Below are 25,711 nucleotides of genomic sequence, written 5' to 3'. Positions count from 1 at the left end.
GGAGAAGGAAAAAGAACTTGACTGATTTTTTTTTAAATTATTCCAAGCAGGTGACCATGGTGAACACTTAAAAGATTTATTGCTTGAAATGTACTACATAAGGTGGAAACTAAATGCAGGAGTCTCCTGACTTCATACTTCTGGCTTGCATTAAAATATTAAATTTAATGATGCTGTCTTTTAGGCATGCACATTGCATGGAAATCCCAAAGTTTGGTAGTTTGTTGCCTGTTTGTCTAATGAGCAGAGCTGTCTACTCCAGCAAATCTCTTCTGAGAAGTGTTGTATTGCAGACAACTAAATGCTAAGCCAATGAGATTTTCTTTTAATTAAAAATTGTAGTAGACTTCATAGCTACCTGCTGATTTACCTGATTTCGTGTAATCTTTCAGCTCCTTCAAACATGGCAAACCCCAAAGAGAAAACCCCGATGTGTCTTGTGAATGAGTTAGCCCGTTTCAACAAGATTCAGCCTGAGTATAAGCTTTTGAGTGAGCAAGGTCCAGCTCATTCTAAGGTAAATATTCGTATAAGTTTCTTATTGCTCCTTTTCATGCTCTTTCACTTTCATAAGCGGAAAGGCAAAGTATATGCTTTTGGTGCAAGATAATACAGAATAATAGAGAGTAACAGGAAGCTCACCAAAGTACTAGTGGTAGGGAATTCTGAAGCTGTTACATATGTACTAAAAAGTTAATTTCCCAAAGCACGTAAAGGTTGAACTTACCTTACCTTACCTAAAACGGCTTAGCTTTTTTGAAGAGAGCTCCATTATGAGATGCTTGGCTTTACCTTTCATTTAAAGCAAGGTTTGTGCTTTGCAGTCTTTGCTAAAAAATTGTGTATTAAATATGGACTATCTTTATACGATCACTTTCTAGTACAACGTTAAGCTTTTGTTCTACATCTTGCCTGTTCTCCAGATTTTCTGTGTTCCTCCTGTGGTGCGTTTTAATATTTTGAAATTAATCTCACCAACTTTAAAAGATGAAAATAATTTCTTAGTCCAAATTATGCGGTGAGATGCAGGAAAATTTACAGCAATTACATTTCTTTAGGAAAAACACTACATAAGGAATTGTAGTCTTTTTGTGTCTATGTAGTTGGTGCGGTACAAATCTAGCTTTGTTGATATACCCGGAATAAGTTTTACCACTTAATTTTAAGAGTTATTCTCTCTTGGGGCCATCATAGCTGAATGCTACTTTGCTGTTGCTCTGTTTTAGTTGTAAATGAAATGAACCTTTCTATCCTAATTGCCCGACATTTGGAAAACAAGGATCTTGGTATATAGTCTTCAATGCCTGAAGTACAGTGTGATTGAACAGCACTGAACGTTCATCTGTTCTGAAACAGTTACTTCAGCAAAAGAATCTTTAGTTGTGCGCAGTGGGAATATAGGAATGCCGAGGGTAGACCAGCACGTGGTGTGCATCCCGTGTCATGGCATATCTTTTACAATGCGTCAAAATCTCGGTAATATACAACTCCTTTGTTGTTCTGTTTGTATGCACAGAGATAGTTTTTCAGGAATACAGCACATATACAAGCAGTTTGTGTTACTTCAAAGACCACTGAAGAAGGGAGTTTTAGAGTTATTAAACTTTTTAATCCTCATTGAAGATCTCTATTGTATGAGGACTGAGGTCAAAGCATACAAGGAGAATCAGCCTGATATGTCTATTTAATCTGACATCATCTCCTTTCCTGGAAAGGTGTTTGTTTTATGTTAGAGGAATTGCCTTGGAACTGAATGATATTAAGAACTAAAATCTTTTGTCCAAAATATGTGTAATGTCAGCTTCAATGTCCAAAGGAGGCACGGTCTGCATTTACAAGAAGTATTAAAATAATATTCAGATCATGTGTCCACTTGTGTTTTCATTCTGATTGAAATTAAACTTCATTTAATTACCAGGGAGAACTTGGTTTGCTGTTGTCTGATTAATTTGTGAAAATTTAGGACAACATATATCCTTCCTTATCCCACATACAAGTGCCATAGAGCTTTGTCCTATAATCAAATTGGCTCTTGCTCACCTCTGGGCATGTGGAAGCTTTTGTGCTGCAACGTGAACTTATCTTTCTTCAAACTGCTGAAAAACATCATATTTAACAGTATTAAAGCAAGAATTGAGTTATATGGAATAAAAAGGTCTGAATTTCAAGGCTGCTGTTCAGAGTAATGTTGGCATACCAGCTATCCATGTAGCTGTCACCTCTACACATATTGCGTCTTTTGGTTTGTAGCCTAGATGATCTCATGCAGTATGCAGGATAGTTGGTAGCTACAATTATTGTGAAATTCTTCGTTCAGTCATCAGGGAAATCCTATTGATGTCCAAAGTGTTTAAAATCTGAAGATGACATGGTGGTCAAGGAAAGCTTTGATTACCATATTTTCAACTTTTCATCACTAAAAGACTCTTTGCTTTGTGTAAAATGGTCTAATAAATTTTGTGAATTCTGAAGCAGCTCATAATAAAATTAATGTCTTCTGTTTTTGAGGTGTTTACAGTGCAGCTGACTCTTGGGGACCAGCACTGGGAAGCTGAAGGAACTAGTATTAAAAAAGCGCAACATGCAGCAGCTGCCAAAGCTTTGGAAGGGACAAAATTCCCTAAGCCTACGGCTCGTCCATCTCGTAGTGAAGGCAAGAATCCAGGTATATGCCACAACAAACTGATATTAAAAATATGTGTATATAGAACACACCTGGTTTTGGTATGTATTTTAAAGTTGCACAAGGATGAATAAAAACCGTGATTCTGCATATTTAACAATGTCAATTGTCAGGTTTTGTGAGAATGTTATGTTGATTTAGTCTTTGATGGTTGTAGGCGATATGATGAAAATAATCATATTAACGAGTTAAAAGTGTAGGGTTTTTCCATCACATCATTCAGGCTTGAAGAACTCACTGCTTAACTTGCTGGTTTGTATTGTAACACTTGGTGGAATCCTGGAAAAGATGTTTATCCTAATCCTAAAAAAAAAAAAAAAAAAGAAAACTAAGTAAAAAAAATGTCCCCCCCAGAAAAAACCCGCCAAAAACAAAGATGAGGAATTTGGTCACAGCAAAGAATAATCTTTTGCATGGGCTGATGAATGTATTTGGCAATTTTGATAGGATAATTCAAAAGCTTGACAATAAAGATTTCTTCAGAAATGTATGTTAAAAACAGAAAAAAAAAAAACCCAAAACAAAAAAACCTTAAATTTGTGTTGAGGCATTGGATCTGAACTTTGGAATTTGCATCATTTATACTTCTTTAAAGAGAAATAAATGTTGATTTGTATAAAAGCATTCGAGTTGTAGCTAGCTAAGTTTAGGGAACTTCTTACTTTACTCAAATTGCTTTGAAGATACATTTAAAATGTAAAATTAAGTATGAACTAGCTTCACATCTCAGCTGCACATATGATTGTTTTGCATTTACTGGTAGTCACTTGAATTCAAAGCTATTGGGGCAGCATTAGTATGTTCAGCAAAGGTTAAAACTTATCTTTTGTGCCAGTTGTATTCTGATATCACCCAAATTCTTTCTTGAGAAACACTTTGTACAGTCAACAGTGAAAATATTAGAAGCTAGCAATTTCTTATTTTGTCTGTGAATATGTTCCATAATTTCATTTTCTTTTGGCAATTGCCTTATAACTAAATACTGTTGTACTAGAGTACACACTGATTTTTGAGCCAGTGAGGCCTGTGATAGAAAAAAATGACCACTTACCCAAGTGTTCTTTCTCAAATGAGAGTAGTCAGGGCGTCAATTCTTCATCCACAGGATATCTGCATTGGGACAAATGTTTATAGCCCTCAGTAGCAATATACCTTCCTTTGGAAAAGGCAAATTGCAATTTGAAAGTGAGGAGTCATAAAACCCCTTCTTAGGTCATTGAGTACAAAGAGAAACATTTGATCAGTGAACAACAGAAACGGTAGGTATGTAACATGTCTGTTAATTTAATTTAAAAGTATTATTTGGTGAAGAGAAATTTCTGTTCTGCAGCCCACATTGTTAGACGCACTGTAAAAATAAATTGGTAGCTTCACAAGTTGAAAGCAAAAAAAAAAAAAAAATTAAAATTAAACCCCCCAAAAAAGCCCCCAGCAAATTCACTTTTTTGTAACAGGATTTGTCACAGCTGTACTAGGCTGCTAATTTAATATTCATCATATAGACTTATTTTCTTTGGGTTCATTACCATTCCTATTCAGAATTCATTCATTTAAGAGACTGCATATGGCAAAACTTGAGCTCATTTTTCCCTGCTTTGAGACAGCATAAGAGTTTAGATTGTTTTAGTTCCTTGTGACATTTGGACAACTCTCTTTATATTCCTTTTTATTTAGACAGTGTAACCCCCACAGTGGAGTTAAATGCACTTTGCATGAAGCTGGGAAAGAAACCTATGTACAAACCTATCGATCCTTATACGGGGATGAGATCCACTTACAGCTATACTATGAGAGGTGGTACTTATCCTCCTCCACGGTATGTGTTGTTTAATTTTTTGGTTTTCTAGTCTCTTATCTTTGAACTTCCGCTCTCTTTGCCCAGTGCTTTGATGCTATCTTCTGAAAACTAGCTAAAAATGCAGTGTCCCTTAAAGGAATATTCAGCTTGAAACAGAGCCAGCTTATGAAGCAAAAGGTTTTGATAAGTACACCCCATTAGTATCTGTAATTTGTTTTATGTAAGGGTTTTTTTAATTTGGAAGGGGAAGGGAGGAAAAAGGGAACTGAACCAAAGGATGAAGCATTTTTGAGGGCATTTGGATATAGCCAGCTTTATGAAGTGAATAGCTAAATACTTATTGCATTTCCTTTCTATGTAAAAGCAAAAGTAAAGAAAAGTTTGATGCTTTGTTTTCGAAAGCTATTTAAATTAAAGCTTCAGTTTAAAGAATTTTATATGGGCATAGGAACTGAGAATTCGAAACTTACTGGCTTGCCAAGTCTGTAAAAATGTAGTGACATTGTCTTTCTCTGTTCTAGTTGTTTAGAACTGTGTTCATATTGTAAAACAAGAAATGTTGGTACTCTGTTTCAAAGGTCTCTCCCTAAAACCTTTTAGACTTTAAATCAAAATTTGGCTTTTTAATACTAATGCTTCAGTGGTTCCCGATATCCAAGAGATTCATCTATGTGTAACTTACGTTTCTGCTTACTTTGCAGGCCAAACTACTTGCTTATTTAAATCTCTCTCTTTGCAGGTACTTTTACCCATTTCCTGTTGGACCCTTACTTTATCAAGTTGAGCTTTCAATTGGAGGGCAGCAGTTTCACGGGAAAGGAAGAACAAGACAAGCTGCTAAGCATGATGCAGCTGCTAAAGCACTGAAAGTTCTGCAGAATGAGCCCTTGCCTGAGAAACCAGAGGTGGGAATTAATCTTAGTGTGTAAGCATAAATTGCTAAGATAAACTGAGATACCATTGTAGATTTTTTCGTTATTGAGAGGAATATGACAGTTGTGAAATTTAATCCTGTGTAGTAGTGTTGACCTACTTGTGTCAACAGAAACACTTTGATTTAAGAACATAAACTTCTCTGGAACTAGAGTTTTCCCAAATGAAGTTATATTAATTCTTTTGCTGTCATATTTTTCCACAGCAATGCTATAGACCTCTGTCAGATATGAGCACTGGAGGCATAGATAGGAACTAATATCTTATCAGGTACAGATCATATACAAACTTCTGAAGAAGTGTGTAAAGGGGGTACTTGCATTCTAGTATGGGCAACATAGAAATCAGACATAGGTTTGCTTTCTGAGAAAATTTCCTACATGATTTTGGAATGGAACTTGGAAGTTCTAGAAGAACAGTTCATGGAAATAATAAACTCATACACACGTTTTTATATGAATATAAGAAGCAAATTTTTATCCCTCCATATATTTATGGCTGCCCAGCACTTTCCATTCCAAGACCTTGTTACTGGTTTTTTTCATGTGTTTTTGTTAAATTGCTTTAGGCAGAAGGTCTCACTGTGTGCACATGAGTTACTCGTAGTTTCTGGGGCTGGTTGACTGCGTGCACCCTCTCCGTATGTGTTGGCTGACTGCTTTGGCCAAAGACTATTACAAAGAGTGTATTTAGTCTTTCCTATATGAGCTCATTATACCTCTCCTGAGTTATGAGGGCTTGATGTTAGAACTAAGAGCAAGAGATCTATTGGTGTACTCCATGCTGGCATCTAGGCCATGTTGAGGAGAAGGCCGTGCAATACAAACCTAGAAGCAAGAGAGACTAGGACATTGCCAGAGAGGTGAGGAAGGGGACGTGAAGGTTAGACTGGTAACTTACAATCTGGGGAGCATAAGAACTTGCTGGATATGGAGTCTGGCTATGTGCTGAGAAAGAAGGAAAATGAAGAATTGGGCAAGAAGGTAACAAGGTGTCTCAGACTGGGGAAAAAAAATAGCTGGGAACTACCAGGAATGGCAGAGCAGGAGGATTGAGGAAATGTGTTGTGAAGCCAAGAGACATTGAGTTGAAACTTCTGAGTGTGTTTGTGGGCCAGAGCGTTGCTCAGATAATTAGGCAAAACCAATGGATCTGATGGTTCAGGGAAGAGGCCCAGGAGGCACTGGTGGTAGTGGCTCAGGTAACAGAAATGTCTCCTGGAGAGTAGGTTATTGAATGATGGAGCTACTAAGGGTCAAGGGATTACAAATGCTATTGGGGGGGGCGAGTGATGCTGGGAATAGGAGCTGAAACAGTGGAGAGAGTTCTGCACTGAAATCTAGAACTGGTGATAGGCAGTGTGGTCAGGGACAAGCTGGAGGTCTTCACGCAGGAGAGATCAAGCCTGAGGGGGATGTTCCCCTTCACTGCAGGGGAACCCCAAATTTCTGAGTATTGTCGTGTGTCAGTGATGACTAACATCCTCTTTTTGCGCTCACCCCTGTAAAAGATACCATTTTATCAGCCATTTTTCCACCTCAGGTAGCAAAGCTCTGTGTACTGGACCCGAGGAGTCCTACTCTGCAGAAAATAATAGGATCACATGTAACTGAGAGATTTTCTGTTCACTTTTTCAGAAATGCTTCTGTACAAGTGACTTTTGAATATTTGTAGAGTTGTGTTTAAAGTTGATTAATGTGAGGTCTTCAGAACAAACACTGCAATTGTCTTTATGTGACCACATATCGTTTTCTATAGGATGTCTCATTCAGTGTAAAGGGTGTAAATCAACAGGTAAAGGAAGTAAACCTAGAGAGTCTCTCTTTTTTTTTTTTTTTTTTTTTTTTTTTTTTTAAGGACATGATAGGGGAAATACTATTGTGAATGATGCCAGAAATTGCAAGAAGGGAGAATTATTTTATCAATAAAACAGTTGCAAGCTTGCTGGGAGCTGAATGCTGTCTTGACCCTGCTATACATATGTGGTCAAGTCACTTAAACTTTCACAAGAAACATGCATTTGTCATTTTATTTTTCTATTTATGTTTGACTAGTCTGCAAAACGAACAATAAGAAATGCAGCTATGCTTAAGGAGAGCAATCCTTTGAACAAAGAGTACTGTTTTATAGTAAGTAGTTGAATAAATCAGATCTTAATTTAAAGTTTGGTACTTAAATGCTAAGTTCATTAGTATTTGTGGCTTTCAGATGTAGTTTTAGGAAGGTCTGAGGGAATTGCTGGTTTTGTAACAGTGTTTTGCATGAGACAAGATGAAGATGCCCAGAGAAGCTGTAGCTGCCCTATCCCTGGAGGTGTTCAAGGCCAGGCTGGATGGGGCTTGGAGCAACCTGGGCTGGGGGGAGGGGTCCCTGCCCAGGGCAGGGGGGGGGGACTGGATGATCTTTAAGGTCCCTTCCCACCCAAACCATTCTATGATTCTGTAAGATAAAATAAGGAATATTTTACCACTAAGGGTGCACCGTTCGTTCTTGCATTCAGTAAGGCAAGGTCCTTGAAGGATATGGTAGTGTAAGATCATAAGAGATGCTATTATAATATGTGTATACAATGGAGGCAAATTAAGATTTCACAAGCAGACATAATCCTGATAATTCCTACCTGTCGTTTGATGTTGTCAGTAATTTTCCTTTTAAATGTAGTTATTTTTGTGTGTCCCATTTGTGTGTCTGTGTCTAAACAGAATATGCTTAAGCTTGAACTCTTGTCTTTTTGGGGGAGGGGTGTAATTTTGTAATTATTTTTTTTCATTTTACAAATTTTTGTATTTACAGGATTTTACTCTTGTATTTTTAAATTAGAAAATATTCAGTGCTTAAGATGAAATCATTGAATAAAATGATTAGACTTTAAGGGTAAGAATGACCATTTCCCGCACCTTCTCAGACTGTAAATCTAGAAGCAAGTGGAAGGAAAAAAAATTAATAATATTAGCTCTCAACTGGACAAGGCCCAGATTTTAAAATCTGGTCTGCTTTGAGTGGGAGGCTGTAGCAGGAGACCTCCAAAGGACCCTTCCAACCTAAATTAGTCTGATTGGTGTTAAGACACACTGACAAAGTTGCAGTACTTTGCATATTCAAAGACAGAGATTATAAAGCATCAATTTAAAACTTAGAAAGCATAGAAAGCTATGCTTTCTAGCAGAATTATTAGACAGAAATTCTAACTTTTGCCTGAAAATACTAAAACCAGAATTGCTTCTATGTGTTTTGCCAACTTATTTGGTAAATATCAGCTGCTCTTTATACCCTTAACATGGAAGAAAACAGTCAGGCTGATAGCTATGTTGAAATCAATGTAGTTCTAATCAGCAGCTCCACTGGTTTTCATGATTTGCTTAAAGCAGTCATTGAGGAAGTGCATGTTGAAAGGGTTCCTAGAGAAGGGCGAATCCCTCTTAAAGGAATATATTACTTTTGGAATTTGCTTGGGAATTTTTTAATCTATGACTTCTGTTTCCTTTTGTGACTTTTTTTCACTTGTTAGAGGCAGATTTGAACAATAAGATGAGACCTAAGTGGTAAAAACTTATATCCGTGGTCTCGTTCTGATTTAGAGGGATAGATTCCTTGGAGAGTTTAGCCTATGCACATATGCAAACTACTTTAAAAGCAGACTTTATAGATCATCTGCCTTGAAGTGTGCAGGGAAAAAGAAAGAGGGAGAGCGTATGTGTATGATTATTTTTGATTTATAAAATAAACTAATCCAGAACTCAAGTAGAAGCAAACTAATCAGTAAAATAGCTGTAGTCGATTAATTGTTATTTTGCTATTAATTTACTCTTTTAAGATAAAAGTATTGGAGAAAAGTATGTGTGTTTTACACCCTGTGAACAGACCTGGAATATGTCAAGAATATACACCGTAATATAGCAAGCAATTCCATGCTATTTATTTGTATTCTCTTGAAACGATATTAAATGGGGAAAATCTAATCCAATAAAGAGAAGTCCTGGTCACCTTCACAAGGAAAAATGTCAGAATTTGAAAAACTTGAATATATCTGAAATTTCAAGGAGGGGAAAAATATTTCTAATCAAAGTGATTGTGCTAATGTTTTGGCAGTAAAAGTAGTGACAGATCATTCCTAGAGATGCTGGTAGTAAACTTGCTGTAACACCTAGACCATAATAAAATAAGACCTTAGTAGTTCAAATATTTTTTTTCTGGGTATATGATGAGATTCCTTTTGAACTTACCAATCGCATTTGAAATAGGTTTTAGAATATGATGATCAAGACTTTTGAGTCCTGTTTCAATCTTGGTTTTGCCAATTTTTACCTGCGTTGTGCCTTCTGCTGAGGTATAGTATGGTTCCTCTAGCGTAGGTGTTGCCTCCACGTTTTTCATGCAATCTAATGCACAGTGCATCGACCTTGCTCCTGGGGGAGTGGTGCCATCATGTGGTCTTGGTTTTCCCAGACCTGAAGTTTGCTCTGTGTACACCTCCACATCGAGGTTGGAGACTGGATGTAGTAGTCAGATCAGAAGTATCGGATGATATAATTGTGAAAGGATGTTGGGCTATATGTGCTCATCTGAAAAGTTTGCAACTAAAACCTGAAATACAAGGTCAACTCATAAGAACAGTGTGAAATCTGATGGGACAGTGGGAGGAGTGAAAACCACAGATTAATTTTACAAATATTTTTTCTGAAGTGGGAAGAGGCTGCTTTAACTGGTGGGAAAAAAAAATCCTTCATGTTTTAATCTAACTTGTTAGTAACAGGCATTGGAGATGCTTGCTACCATCAAACCTAGTTGTAATCAATGAGAGCTCTCTAGCATATTTCTGCTGCTCCAATAAAATATTTAAATCATTTTTGTTACCTGGTTGCATAACTAGTATTGTGGCATGATATAATTGGTGAAATTGTTGCTGTTCATCTTTATCGTAATCTTTCCAATATCACTGCTGGACACTTAGTCTTAAAATTTCTTTGTTGCTGTTACCATGCCTCTTAGTTCATGTTGGTCCCAACATCAGTGAAGACATTTTTGGAATCACAATCAAAATTTTACCTGGAGATACGTAGAAGTGCCTGTAGGTAAGCTTCACCTGGCACTGCTGCCCTCCTAGCAGGTGTAAGTTCTCAGAGATGTACACCATTTGATTTAAGGCAAGTTCCTGATAGTATGTTCTTCAGCTGAGGAAAAAAATCTGTAGAGGAAGCACTTAGAAGGGAGCATGTTAAAAGACAGGACTATATCAGGGTCTAATTAGCCATCCTTTATTCACATTGGTCCCATTCTCAGAATCTTTATTTTTCCTGCCCTTTCTCTTATCTGATACTGTCTTAGTGCTTTTGGTACAAATGTCCAATCAGTATATGAAAACTGTATTTCATAAAGGTACTTCCATTTGGAAATCAGTTCATTTAACACCTCAGTTCGTTTTTCTATAAATAGATTTTTAAACCTATTGGCCCGTATTCCATTTGTTCTTTCCTGTAACAAGCACATGAAAATATGAAGGTTTGCTAGCTTTTACACATACACCTTAAATGAGCTTCTTAAGTTTCAATTCTGTAGTATGTGTGCTGCATTTCTACACATTCACGTAAAATGGCAGTAAAGGTTAGACTACTTAAAATTTTGAGAGTTCAGTAAACTGGTTGGATGGATAAAATTCAATTTAATAGGATCTTTATTTTAAATAGAGTATGCTTCTTTTAGGTTAACGGAAAAGAACCAGATGATGAAAATCTCAATAAATCTGAAATAAGCCAAGTTTTTGAGATTGCACTTAAAAGGAACTTGCCTGTGAATTTTGAGGTATGTTTATTTTACAAGCTCTAGATTTGTTTTTATTAGAATATTAAGGGTACACATTAAGTTGAGTCTCTTCTAGATAACCCAAACAACTGACTTTTAACATGACTTGTTAGTTGTGAATACACTTTTACCTTTGACAGTCACCCCGATTGTCTCAGAGTTTACATGGTAAAGTGAAGAAAAAAGAAAAATCCACCTGTTCACAAATTCATGCACTAAAATCATAACATGAGTGAACAGCTGTGCTGTGGTTTTCTGTGCAATCTTTTTTCCAAGCTTTTTGAAAAATCAGTATTACAGTGAAGAAACAAAACACAGCCCCACACTAATGGTTAGAACATTAAAGTGCAGAGTTGAGGCAAAAGAGTATAGCTCACTCTGAAAGAGACATTTATGGAAGTATTTGCTTAATTAAGCACTGATGTGGACTACCCGCAAGTTGCAGAATCTTACAAACAGGTTTCTTTTCTTGCCATGAGGTGACCTCATGTGCATCTTACTTTCCTTTCCCTTTGGCCTGGCTGCTTGCTGCCTCTTTGCCCCTCTTTGATCGTTTTAGTTATCTTAAATCAATAGCTTCCATAGGAGCATCTCTGTTTTACTAAAATATTAATTTGTCATGCTGCTTTCCTGAGCTGGCAGAGTAACATTGAAGTCAACTATCTGAATTGTTATAGTAAAAAAATGCAATTGTGTGGAACTAAATTGCTTCTAAAACCATTCTATGAAATTTTACACAAAGCTTTCAATTATTGCCGATCAGCCTGAGCATCACTGGGTAAAAAGATACTGTCACACAAAGCCAGTTGTGGGTGGAAGTTCTTGATTCATTCTTACTTTTTGATTTTATGGATATTTTGAAGTATGATGTGTTATGAATGGAGTTAAAAGGCTAAATCTGTAGTAGGCAGCTATCTCTTAGATGTCTCCAGAATTCTTAATTTCTGAACTAAAATGCTGGATCCTAAAGAACTACTTTCTTTGTAATGTTCTGTTACTGTAACATGTTGTATTTAATGATGTGATTGTAGCTGTGCAGAAGTACACACTGATGCAATAAAACAGTCATATTTTAATATTGAAAGAGTGAATCAGTAAATTGAATGAGAAGGGTTAATGACTGATATGTGAATACTGTCTACAGCTTGCTGCATCTGATCTTTTTGAAGTATGTGTTTATTTGGGAGGGATTATGTTATTAGAGTGGGTATGATTTACATCTCTACTTTCTGGATTGTATAAGAATCTAAAATCTCTTTATCCTTAGTTCTTGAGAGAAGTTTGTTATAAACAATGTGCCGTACCATTTTTAATAAGTGTTTATCACGCTTTCACTCAGTTTTTCCCTCTGAAACAGGTGACCAAGGAAAGTGGTCCCCCCCATATGAAAAGCTTTGTAACCAAGGTGTCAGTGGGAGAATTCATGGGTGAAGGTGAAGGAAAGAGCAAGAAGATCTCAAAGAAAAATGCTGCAATAGCAGTCCTAGAAGAACTGAAAAAATTGCCACCCCTTCCTACGGTTGAGAAAATGAAGCCACGAATCAAAAAGAAAACAAAATCAATAGTGAAGGTAAGAAACAAACAGATTGGAAATCTGACTGTTACAAATAATCATCAGATGAGAGGCATTTCTGAAGTAATTATAAATGCTCTTCAACTGCTCAGCCTTTATCAGCAGCCTGATACTGCAAATGATATTTTGCTCCCACTCTAAATGGGGTTCTGACACCACTTTTACAACAGTTATCAGTAAATTCAGGCTGAAAGAGAAACCTTGTAAAAGAATGAGTGGCACATAAAAACCGAGCTCTGACTTTCAAGCCTTAGGCTTTACAGCTTTGGGTTTTGCATGATTTTGCTTGTGCACGTTCTCCTGCAAGCTTGTCCCTCCTAATATAGCAGGATTAGAACTTGTAAAACTATTACCAGTGATAGGTTATATGTGGTCAACTGTGACAGCAGAACCAAATAAATTGAATGTTTCTCCTTGGCTGTGACAGTGTTTCATTAAGCAACTTTTACTTCAGTGTTTTTAAATTCTAGAGATGAATGAATTCAGTGGCATGCTGCATTTTGTCTATTAAACCAAATATTCACAGATGTTGGTTTATTTCCTAAACATTGTTCTACATAGCTGCAAACAAGTCCAGAATATGGTCAAGGAATGAATCCCATTAGCAGACTTGCCCAGATACAGCAGGCCAAGAAAGAGAAGGAACCAGAGTACATGCTCATCACAGAACGTGGTCTTCCGAGGCGCAGGGAGTTTGTTATGCAGGTTTGTATGTTAATTTGAGAAATGCAGTTGCAAGGCTATTATTACAGATAGACCTAGGTACGTAAATACTTCTTAATTTTTTTTTTTTTTTTTTTTTTGGCTTATGGTACTCTCGTTGTCATGATGGTATACAAAGTTAACGGGATTACAGCCAGATTTACATGAAATTTATTAAGAAAATATCTCGTGGGCTACATTCAAAGAAGATAAAGGTTCAAGAAAAGTGATTTGAATCATGTTTAAAAAAAATTGCATAGGGCAGCAGAAGTCTATGTTATAACTGCCTAATGTTTTAATTAACAGGAATATTAATAATCTGTTAAGAGATACTGAGCTGCTTACATTTTGTAATGTAGGATTTATTAACAGGAACCTGGGTATCCTTCATTTCCTCCTTCCCCTGAGTTTTTGTGTGTTGCTTTTGAGTGCAGCACTTTCTGCACTCTGCAATGCAAATCCCAATAGCACAGTAGTATTTTTAATACTGAGTACTACTAGCCCTGAATATTTAAGTGCATTCTCCACACTTCTCTCCTATCCTGGCCAAGACGGGAAAGTTAGTTGCTTTCTTTCCATTACATTAATAAATCTGCTAAACCTCTAACTTCAGCTTGGAAAACGTATATCTGCTGTAATACCAGTTTTGAGCATTTAGGCTGTTGCCAAGGTGAGATGATGAAATGTAGTTGTTTGTGTGACTTCTGTTTGGGTTTTTTGTGCTTGGAGGCCAATGAGCATTGATAATAAATGACAACTTGCTTAGAATAATGATCACTTGAACTACTTTGTGACCCATGGCATGCTCAATACACAGATCACTAAGAAGAGAATCCTCATACTACTGTATAAGCATTGGTTTGGGTTTTTGTCTTCTTTTGTCCAGGTGAAAGTTGGTGTACACACAGCCGAAGGAATGGGCACGAACAAAAAGGTTGCTAAACGCAATGCAGCTGAAAATATGTTGGAAATTTTAGGTTTCAAAGTCCCTCAACCTCAACCTCCAAAGCCAGCATTAAAGACAGAAGAGAAGGTAAGAGTTTTTAAGAATCAGCTGCTGTTTAATACTACAGCAAAAGTTGAATTGAAACAATTGCAGCTTTGCAAGGCAGTAACTGTGTAGTAAATTCATGCTTTCTGCACTAGCCAGGAAGCAGTTAATTGAGGTGACTGTTCCTAAAAAATAGTGCATTTTGGATACATTAAGGGCTCAATTTTGCAAGTAAATCCAAGTCTCTTCAGAAGACTAAATGAATGTATTTCTTCTTTATAGAATGGCTCAGAACCTGTGATAATTGATGTATTGGTGTTAGAAACTTGCAGACGTAAGCTATAGGATTTTGTGGTAGCAATAGTTTTACATAGCCTTATCACAAATTGCAATTGGAAAGTTTGTTAGAGGTCTCTTTCTTTGGTGGATCCCTTAGCAGGAAAGAGCCTTGCATTCTCCTATTGATTCAGCAGATGTTACCAGGGAGTTAAAATAGCAAGTCTGGCTTTAGTTTTCTCCTTTTCATGTGTATGCTCATTTGCATCCGCTATATTGTCCTCAGCCATGCCAATAAGTAATGTTAGTTTAACTGGCTTTATTAGGGTATCTAGTTCTCAAAGTCTGTGTTCTTAATGCTGCTTCACTGGTCTGTAGATAGTTTTAATCACTCAGTGATTAAGACTCACTGAACTTGTCTCTTTTTGATTGCTATGTAATAATTGGTATGTTTGAATAATAAATTCTTCAGTAAAATCTTGACTAGGCAGATTGTCTAGATCTTGAAAACTTTAAAACTTGGGAGAAAGAGAGTTTTAAAGGGATATTGTGTGTTTGGCTTTTTTAATTTTATTTTTAAGACGCCAGTGAAGAAACCAGGTGATGGAAGAAAAGTAACCTTCTTTGAGCCAGGCTCTGAAGAGACTTCAACTAGTAAGTAACCTTACTGAAAGAAGCATGGCCCTGCTAGGGGGGGAAGGGGGGAGGGCGTGTGTGCGTAAGATACATTTCTCAGTCCCATCAACAGTGTCATTTAACACACTGTAATGAGCAGAGGTGTGTAACTGCTGGCTTGCAAACTAAATCTACCCCTTGAGAAGGTTTTGTTCAAATCACAAAGAGCTTATTCCTTCCAAGTCATACAGTATTCAGCTTGCTTGGCCACCTGCTGGGGGTGGCCGGATGGCTGAGCCAAAAGCCATGTGCGTGCTAATGGGTCGGTCGGGCAGTTAGTGGAGGTGCAGATGCTGCTACTTGCAGCGTCTGGGCTTGTCTTACCTTGATCTGAGGGATCTTGCACAGGTGTTAAACTGTCTAGGGCTTTCTAGGACGAGAATGACTGTTCAGGACCGAGCTTGGTTCTGGTCCAGGGACCAGGCTTCTTCAACCAACAGCAGGAGTGAAGTGGGGGCAATTGCTGTGGGGGAAAAGGTAAGGGGAGGAGGAGAGATCAGCCTCTTTGGCTCAGCAGAACGTTTCTCTGGTATAGGGTGCAAATGAGGAGGGGAGCAGATTCCCTGGGAAAAGGGTTGGAGTTTCTGCCACCTGGGAATAGCCTTCTAGATTTGGAAGAATAGTTGCAAGTTGGAAGACTGTCCCAGAAATGTCATTGTAAGCCTGAGGCAGAGTAGCAATGGGAGGGTGGTGCTGAATTTTTGAAGCAGAGTTAGCTGTGTTAAGTTTGGCTGTATCACCTTACAGATGTTGAGGGAATAACTGCAGTATGTTGAGGACGGTTCCTGGGATGAAGATGAGAAAGGGTGTCAGTACTAACTGAAAGCGGTCTTCCTAGAGCAGAGTTGGAGAAGGAGGGAATGGCCTTGTAGTACAGAACAACCTCTTTGTCTGTGCTTGGTCTCTAATGTCTGAGAGCAAGGGACTGTGCCTGCATTTATTTCAGAAAGATGATGGTCATAGTGGTCAGATCCACAGATGACTGGCTGGAACAAAAAAAAAAACCCAAACCTGGCCACCAAGTATACAGGCGTTGGCTTTCTCTAATGTAAACTGTTGGGAGGAGTCATTATGGAAAGTTTGTCTATTGCACCATACCTGTTCTGGATAGTATGTTTCAGGAGCTTTATGTATTTAAGTATACTTTTGTTGTTTAAATTATAAATAGTTGGAATTGACTTGGACTTTAGTAATGTTTTACTGTGTCCCTAAGATCTTAGGTAAACTCTCTGACTTCTTATTCAAACTTTGCCATCCCTGCTTTCTTCCATCTACAAATTTTGGCTTTCATCCTTAGACTTTCCTCCACAATTCTGTGTATGTGAGTTCCCCGTAAAAAGCTGTTCTTAACCCTCTTAAATCTAACTTGTTCCATAGTGTCAGTAAATTGCTATTAATTGACTGTGGTTGGATATTAGCTGGAAATAGTCATTTTTGCTTCTTCATACGGTGCTAACATTATATTTAACCTTACCTACCTGTTTATGTTTTCACAGTATACATTTTAAACTTTGTGGACTATCTGTCACTGTCTTTACAATATTTAACAGTGGCTCTGGCCATTCTGTGGTTTCATTATTTGCTCCTACAGTTTAAATGATGAAATAAAAAATTCTGAAACCAAAAGATGTATCTAGAATGTGGTTGCAACTCTCTGAGGCGTCTGTAAGCTTGACTAACCTGGAGAAACTGCTCCCAGAGGTAAAGGTGCTCCTTCTAGCAGAAGCAGGTGTTGCACTGAATCATTTATTCAGTAAGCAAACTCTGTGTTGATGATGCTGAATCTCTGACCCACCAAAGGCAAATCAAGCTCGCTAAGCTTGTTAGTGTTTCAAAAGTAATTTGAAACAAGTTACATTTTTCCAAAGGTGGCTTTTGTTGCCTGTATATGCCTGCAGAAGGCCTCATAGAAATAGCTACCATCTGTTTAGTACGTACCTCTCTTTTCTCAGGTAATAAAGAAGATGAGTTTAGGATGCCTTATCTCAGCCATCAGCAGCTTCCTGCTGGAATTCTTCCCATGGTCCCTGAGGTTGCACAAGCTGTAGGAGCCAATCAAGGACACCACACCAAAGAGTTCAATAGGGCGGCCCCAAATCCTGCCAAGGCTACAGTAACAGCGATGATTGCTAGAGAGCTATTGTACGGTGGTACTTCTCCTACTGCTGAGACCATATTAAAGAATAACAACTCATCAGGCCACGTACCCCACGGACCACTTACTAGACCCTCTGAGCAGCTGGACTATCTTTCCAATGTTCAAGGAATCCAGGTAAATGTTCAGTTTTGCAAGATTTCTTCCAAAGCTATCCAAACCGGTCCAACCTGTTGTTTGTTTTAAAACTTTTTAGTTCTGCTGGTGAGTGATGTATTCTGAGGCTGCTTGTTAAGCTGAAATTCATGTAAATGTTTTACTTTACCTATGAAAGGTACTGAATTTTACAGCTTTTTTATTTCGTTTTCAAATGTGCATTTCTGTACTGCAGCCTCAGCCTTAATTCAGTGCTACTCTGAAGTCTTGGAAGAATAAAATTGAAAGTAACATTTTCTGAAAAGTGCCATGATATATGAACATAATGTGAACTTGAACTTGGCTGATCTGAAATATTTTTTTTAATAATCTTTCATACATTATCGTTTGCTGTAAGCTGTACATTTTCTTGTGTTTGGTCCCCTTAATCAGAATTGCATATAAGTTCCTATATTAATACGTTAAAGGAGTTCAGTGGATTAAAAAGTATAATAGAGAAAATTTTAAATGCAGATACTATGATCAGAGTAAAGGTCCCAGCAGCAATCATTATTACATAGCCACTTTTATTTAGAAGGCTTCCAGAGCTCTCATGATTCCTACAGAACATTGCAAGTGAAGTCAGACTTCAAAGTAAATGGTTCTACTGGCTGAGAGAATGATTAGAAGTAAGGTTCAGCTTCATATATGGGCAAATAATCTATAGTAATTGTGATATATTTCTTGTACTTGGTTAACTGAAAAGAACTAAATCCTTTTCTATTCTTCAGGTTGAATATAAAGACTTTCCAAAAAATAACAAGAACGAGTTTGTATCTCTTATAAACTGTTCCTCTCAGCCACCACTGATCAGCCATGGAATTGGAAAGGATGTAGAATCTTGCCACGATATGGTATGATGAATATTGCTGAAATGCTTTCTCTTTGGCCTTCAGTTGAGCTAAGCGATGCAGCAGATAGCCCAAGGTTTCACATTACTACTGGATAGCAATGAATTAAATGGTGTACAATTCCCTGGCTAATTTTTGTCTAATATTTCACAGGTTGCTGAAATAATTGATTAATGATATCAGAATCTAATCTAAATAACCTTCAAAATGCTTAATATACACTGAGAATTTTGTTCTATAAAAACCACATTTGCTTTATCTTGATACTATTTGCATGAGCATATATTAAAGAAAATGTGTGAAAAGGAACTTTGAAAACATAAGAGCATATCAGCTTATTTTCTGTAACAGAATGGGCCGATGTTTCATTGGGAACTGTAATACTTGGATTCACGTTACCAGACTTTCTGCGGGAACAGAATCCAAAATGGAAGAAATGCAATTCACCGTTAGATAGCAGGAGACACTCTAAATCTGTCAAGCTCCCTTTATAAAAAAGATCTTTTATTCACAGTAGCTGAAATATTTCTTTGTGAGAGAATGAGTCATCTGGACTGTAAACTGTAAGGGACTTTGCCTAGAAAAAAACATTGCATACTGCTAACAGTACACAGTCTACTGTAATTTGAAAAGAGTTTAGTACTTTTGGCATCCAGTGGTGACCTGAGTACTGACTGCAGAGTAAAGTAATAGTTTGCAATATGTAAATACACTTAGGAAAACCAGATTTTACTGATTTTTATACTAAAATATTTTGCAGTAATTTTCTAATGGCGATAATTTGATACAGATTTCTTTAATCTTTGTCACTTAATTTTGACATTTGCATACCCATCCCTACATCCTGCTGTAAAGACTCCTGTAAGACTAAGCACACAAGCCAGTGCAGTAGGTAGAAGGGAAAAGGAGAGCCAGTTTGGAGCTTAAACATTGGACTGGGCCAACGTGAGAACCATCCTCTGTTCAGATATTCAGCTTTCATGAATGCATGTGCTGTAACTAACCAGGGATAGTCTGAAAAGGTGCACCTGAGAATGATCTGAGTAAAGTTGGAAAAAAATGTTTGGTTCTCAAAGGAGGTGACTTAGTTTTGCATTAGCCATGTTGCGTTGACTCTTCTTTTAAAGAGTCACATGTTGCCCTGAGTTGTATTTTTGATTCTTGTGTAAGTGGTTTTCTTTTTCTGCAAAGGACTTTTTGATTCTGCGTATTTTAATGTCCTTTGTCTTAAGCTCTGTACAGTTTGAGCCACTATTAACTCAGTGCCTTTTTCCTTGATATTAATAGTACTGCTGAATTAATTTTCCCCCATTGCTAAAGCAGTTGAATCCCGTAGCCACAGCACCATTTGACTGTTCAATGTAGCAAGATGAAACTCTACACCATTGCTTTTTTCCCCACCATAATTACGCATCTTAAAAAATGTATTGCCAAAATTAGAACATTTACTTTGTTTCAAGTGAGCCCCGCTCCTTCTTTCACTACATGAATGAAGTGGATTCAGGTTGAATTGCTGAATGGTCTCTCTTTTCTTTAGGCTGCATTGAATATTTTAAAGTTGCTGTCTGAGTTGGACCAACAAACCACAGAGATGCCAAGAACAGGAAATGGACCAATGTCTGTGTGAGTGTGACCCATTGATTTTCCCTTGCATTAATGGAAACCTCTAACCCTAGCATGTTCTATAAACAAATAAAATGGGAAGGTTTTTTTCTTTGCCAGAAATGCCAGGGGCTGTTGTCTTCTTCAGAAGGATGAGAGGGTAGGTTTTATGATCGAGCTTGTAATTTTCATGTGTCAAATGAACTAAGCAGGAGCAAGTGGGTAAAATGTAATGGCTGCGATACAGAGCAATTCTGACTGTGATCTCTCTGCTTATACTATTTGTTTACAAATATTTGTAAATAGTGTGACTCCTCAGCTTTTTTAAGTGTTACAAGTGCTTCTCTCTTTCTAGAAATCTGTATGTAAAATGTAAACAATGTATAGGTTTCACAGCTTGCTTTCAGCAGAAACGTGGAGGGGTTGCAAATAATTGACTAGAAAAAAAGTTTAGTCTCATTTAGATAATAAGCTGTCAAAATGATGGAATTAACAAAGTGCTAATTGATTAAAAAGGGAGGCCAGTAATATGGAAATGAATTGTTACATGCACCTCAAATTCCTTGTATCTCATTTAGAAGCATCTTATTAATGGAAAGAGTGTTTTATCTCCTAAGTAACAGGTGTTTTCTCATTTGTAGATGTGTGAAACAAGAAATGGAAAGTGACCCTCTTCTCAAACCGGCTAACTCAAACACTTTGGGACAAACACTGGACAGCACTGCCTAAAAAAGGCTTTTGACTGGACCCAAACCTGAAAGCACCAGAGAAAATCAAATGCTTCCTATTAATGTAACCTAACTGTTTTAGAGTGCTACAGTCTTTACAACCTACTGTAGTGTCTAAATCATAACCGTTGCTTTTTCTTCAAGCAGTGATAAATTTTTAGTTTCATTATGTTGTTTTGATTGAAATGACACTATAAATTTTTCATTTTAAAGTTTCTTAATTGTATCTAGAACAATAGCACAGTTTAGAAACTTTGTCTTCTGAGACTGACATGTTATCTGTGAACTAACTTGGGAAGATCATATCCATGTATGTGGTTATTTTGTTTTTATTGAAATAGCAAAGTTTCACTGGAAACAAATAGTGTGCCCACCATTTTAAAAAGTCCAATATTTTCGCAAACCTTAGCTTAATTATCCAACGGTTGAATGAATTAAAACTCTTTAGGAATTTTAAACTTTGTTTGATCATTTTTGGTTAATTTCTAGTTTTCTTGAGTGGGGGGTAGGGGAACTCGAATGCAACGTGACATTAAATGATCTCTGATCGATGTTTTAAGGATTGTGTGTATAGATGGCACACAGCTCACTACATTACAGGATATGATCTCAATGTAGTGCATATAAAACTGCAGATTGATTTTCCTTGAGTGCTTTATACTGTTTAATTACATCTCCATGTAGGGCTGAAAAAAATTACCTATGTTTATATATAAACTGTGTTGCTTTTGATGTTGTGTTATTGCGCACTGAACTGTGCGCAATAAAGTTTTTTGCATATGGTCCAGGTAAAGCACGATAGCCTTGCAAGTACTGCTTCAGTTCATTGTTTACGCTGGAATTTTTTCTCCCCATGGAATGTAAGTAAAACGTAGTGTTTGTCACCAATAAATGGTAATACTAAATTTTTTTGGTTAATTTATTCTTGTATGCCACTACAGGGGCTGCTTTTTTATAGGATTTGTAATGCTTGTGATATAGTACGGGCAGTATTGTAAAGCTATGGAGTAACTGTACAATGGTTATCAATTACATATAAATAACTACTATTTAGTAATGTGGAGGATGTGAAAACGTGGCAAGGTCAAGGAAATTCAAAAGTAACGTGGGTACATTTTGTTATTTGTGCCACAGTGTGTTAGTGCAACTGTATTAATGGGAGCCTAAACTAAAGTTATGATTATGACAAGAAACCTGGCAAAACAGGTTGGTATGATTTCAAAGTTTAAGTCTCTACTTTTAAGTTTCCTTGTTTGCTGTAATTTGAGTCATAACCTTGCCTTGCACTTAGTAATTTTTGGGGGGTAGTACTTTCAAAACAAAACTTTCCCTCTAGCAACAAAAACTGGCACCGTAGACTGACACATGACAGTGTATCATTTGGATGTGAACTACCTTCAGTGTGTACTTAACTGGTAATCTGTAGCAGCACGTCCTAAACGCCTGTTCGCAGTGCGTGTGGTAACTCTCATCACAGAAAGCAGTTACTGCATGTGCTGTGTCTCTAAGCTAAATGTCTTGGCCATTTTATTTGCATTATCAAAAGCAATCGGAACACATTAACTGCATACCAAACTTTATTGAATCAAGTTGCGTTTGATCATTTTAAGCAAAAAAAAAAAAAACATTGTAAAGTTTTTTGGGTTTTTTTTTTTTTTTTACATTTGTAGAACTAAAATGCTGTACATTTAAAAATTAAAAGAAACTTGCTAGGCTGAGGCTTTGTATTGCAAATTCTTACAACGTAGAAACTATTTACCAATTTATATTGCAGAACATATTGATAGCGCTGTAAATGGTCTGCCTACCTTCATCCACTGCTACTTAGGAGTTTCTCTTTGGATGGGACTAGAGCCTGTTCTTCAGACTATTTTGCAGTGTTCATTTGTTGATAATGCTGCGCTTCATATGAACCTGAATTAAGGTACTTTGCCCTAGATACCTCTGTTTCAATACTCTTAAATGCACCTATTATGTTAGAGGTGCTATGTAAGAGAAGGTTCTTTTGTCAAAGACCTTGTAATCACAGCCTCATGATGGAAGACTTTAGGTCACTATGAGGATTCTAGGTAAGCCAAAGGGAGTTCTAGGTAAAAGTGTGGTTTTTCTAGAGCACTACAGTCACTTGCTTTTTTGGTTGTCCCCTTGGTGCTTGATGCAGCAAACACCAGGAAGAATCTTTACATATGATATGTAATCACCTGAAGGCTTTATATGACACTTTTGTTCAACAGATACTATAATGTTCTACAATGAACAGAAATATGAGAAAACTGAGGTGAAGGTGAAATTCTCTGACAGCAGTAGACTAGCAAGCTCGTACTGCTATAAAGCATACCAGTCTGAGTACTAGCAGAGTGCTGTTCACAAGACACCTCACCTTTTTGCATTCTTTCTTTGAACATTTTATTTTGGTTTTGATCTTAAGAAACCTTTTGACTGCATGTGAATGAGCTGGAGCTTCTGAATATGAATATCAGTATACTTTAGTTTGGGCTTCATGCCACGCATCTCAGTAATGATCCCATTATAGAAAATTTAAGTATAGGGTCTGTTCCAAAATTACTTTCTCATAGTCAGACCTTAATTGGTTAGGGTTGTTCTCCCACAAGTGGATTTTACCAAGCATTTTTCTCCCCATTATCTTATTTGACTCTGCTTAAACTACCACATTTTAGTAAATTACTACATTTTTCCTGTGTTCCTCCAAAAGTATTTGGCAATATAGCACTAGCAACCTGAGCGTTCCAGAATCTGCTGTACATCTAGTGAAATTTTGCACTCAAAATGTTCAGTTCAGCTACAGAAAACTTTCCTTTAATCACTTTCAAATGGGAGTAAGAAAAACAAAGTACTTAGTCCGATCTATCAGGCTTGTAACTACTGTGCTAGCAACTGCGATAGCAATCTAGTTTCTTTTCAGAATTTACCACATTATTGTTCCAGCCATATCATAGAGCCAGTGTTCTGCAAATAGGGATGCCCTTAAGCCACTGCTTGGAAGTGCAGAGGAAGGAGGTCTGATCCTAAGGGATCTGCTGTAGTAACTTGTAACAGGCAGGTCGGTGGGGGACGGGAGATGTGACGTGGCACAAGTCACTGAATGTCAGTGCATTTCAGTCCTGTTCATTTGGACCTTTTTTAACGCCTGCCCATCCTACTTCCAAATGCGGAGCATGCAGGCTCAAAGGAAGTATCTGACAAGTTTGGAAACCAGATTCTGGAAATATTTATGTTCATTTTCCAGTAGTTCAGCTTGTAAATAAGATCAGCAGAGACTAGACAGTGTAGGCAATACATTTTCCTTCACCAAAGAAAACATCCTGTCTGCCTGTACTCCCTCCCATGCCTCAAGTCTGACAGACTCCAGTCTTCATATTGTTATTTTCTGGTATTGGAAAGAAAGCACTCATTGCTTGTTTTCTCAAATTTCAAAGCCTTAAGTCTTTGCATTGCTTTCCTTCAAGCCTTTACTTATTCTTACAAGTATACAGCTGGACTTAATAGCAGCTTTTGTCAAAAGAATGACACTGTGCTACTGTTCTTTGAAGAGATGCAGTCAAATGTCTCTTGTTTCAATGCCCTGTGTAAGAACCCAAAGAGTGGCTGTGGAGATACGCTGCATATGAAACCTGGCAAATGAAGGCTTTTCCAGTGCTGTGTTGTCAAGCTTAATATCTGCTCCTATTTTAAGTAACAAGTTGCACTCGGTATACAAGAAGGAAGGTAGTCCATGTTCATCCAGGGATTTTGGAGTATTATCTGCTATCTTGAAAGGGTCAGTTTGCTATCCTTGAAACAAAAAAACTGCATCGCATAAAAGTTAAAGGGGAATAATGAAAATTGGTCAGGGCATTTTTTTAAAGCAGAATATTTTATTTGTTAGTAGGAAGTCCTGACTCCCCAAAGGAAGAAACATGACTTTTCATGATCTGTCATTCTTGGTTACAGGGTGGAGATCTTAAAGAAAAGGATTTGCGCAAAATTTATTTTTGGGAATGCTGACCTGTAGGATAGCTAAAATGTGCCTACAGAATAAGAAGCAGCCTGGATTTGTTGCAATACCTGTTTGTTCCATAATACTAAAATACATTCCCATAACTTGTTGGTTTTGTTGTTTTGCTTTAGGATATAGACAGCTGATATTTCCTTAGGATCAATCCTATCTGAAAGGACTCAGGTGGGGAATCAGCAGGGTAGTTATTCGTGTTCTCAATTCTCTGGCCAAATTTTAGTACCATACATTAAAGTTAAATGTAGCTGTATTTGAAGTTCCATTGCAATTATGGTGTTACCTAAGGATCAAACCAAAATTCTGTTCTAACTCACTGATCCAAGTTAAAAATAGTTTCATTCTGTCCTAATGTATAAAGACAAATGGTGGAGGTTCCAAACGTGCCTAACTGTAGGAAGGGATATGTGTATACCACTTCACTAATCTTGGTCTGTGAAGCAACCACATAGTTGTTCGCTGCTTTTATTTTGAAAGTCTGCAGGTAGAAACCAACAGAATAAGTGTGAATCAATGTCATATCTTCGTTAAGGGCTTCTATAGTTAAGTGATTTTATTTAGATGACTCCTCTGTTTAAGCTCAGACAAAGAAATGCTGCTCCAGAGGTGGTTACAAGTCTGAAAATACTCAGTTTCATCTCTGTGGGCGTGACCTGCTGTGTTGCTTCCCTTTATCTACTGATTGGATATGTACACTTATTTAACACCCAGGAACTTCTGAGCAAGAACCTGAATATCCCATGGAAGGAGGCTGGGGAAAAAAATTAAGTTGTTAGAGCAAATTAAAATCTCAAGGGT

At 37.3% G+C, this 25,711-nt stretch overlaps 1 protein-coding gene across 4 annotated transcripts in view; it reads left to right on the top strand.

Moving 5' to 3' along the window:
• STAU1 (staufen double-stranded RNA binding protein 1) overlaps positions 1–21,806 on the top strand; it is a 27,220-nt gene extending 5,414 nt beyond the window's left edge. The window contains exons 3-16 of one of the 4 annotated variants that reach the window (XM_009887011.1): positions 393–517; positions 2,509–2,665; positions 4,358–4,499; positions 5,221–5,386; positions 11,115–11,213; positions 12,553–12,783; positions 13,348–13,491; positions 14,375–14,521; positions 15,337–15,409; positions 17,383–17,702; positions 18,452–18,574; positions 20,109–20,198; positions 20,294–20,333; positions 20,815–21,806. In XM_009887011.1, coding sequence (XP_009885313.1) covers positions 393–517; positions 2,509–2,665; positions 4,358–4,499; positions 5,221–5,386; positions 11,115–11,213; positions 12,553–12,783; positions 13,348–13,491; positions 14,375–14,521; positions 15,337–15,409; positions 17,383–17,702; positions 18,452–18,574; positions 20,109–20,198 — 1,817 coding nt within the window. In that variant the 3' untranslated portion in view covers positions 20,294–20,333; positions 20,815–21,806. The remainder of the gene's footprint in view (positions 1–392; positions 518–2,508; positions 2,666–4,357; positions 4,500–5,220; positions 5,387–11,114; positions 11,214–12,552; positions 12,784–13,347; positions 13,492–14,374; positions 14,522–15,336; positions 15,410–17,382; positions 17,703–18,451; positions 18,575–20,108; positions 20,199–20,293; positions 20,334–20,814) is intronic. The other 3 variants (XM_009886857.1, XM_009886780.1, XM_009886934.1) reach the window with 3 other exon arrangements.
• The last annotated feature ends 3,905 nt before the right edge of the window (positions 21,807–25,711 follow it).

Source organism: Charadrius vociferus, unplaced genomic scaffold, assembly GCF_000708025.1.
Source record: "Charadrius vociferus isolate BGI_N301 unplaced genomic scaffold, ASM70802v2 scaffold280, whole genome shotgun sequence".
In the NCBI taxonomy this organism is placed as follows: Eukaryota; Metazoa; Chordata; class Aves; order Charadriiformes; family Charadriidae; genus Charadrius; species Charadrius vociferus.
The sequence above is the reverse complement of the archived record's forward strand: the minus strand, read 5'-3'. Positions and strand labels throughout refer to the sequence as shown.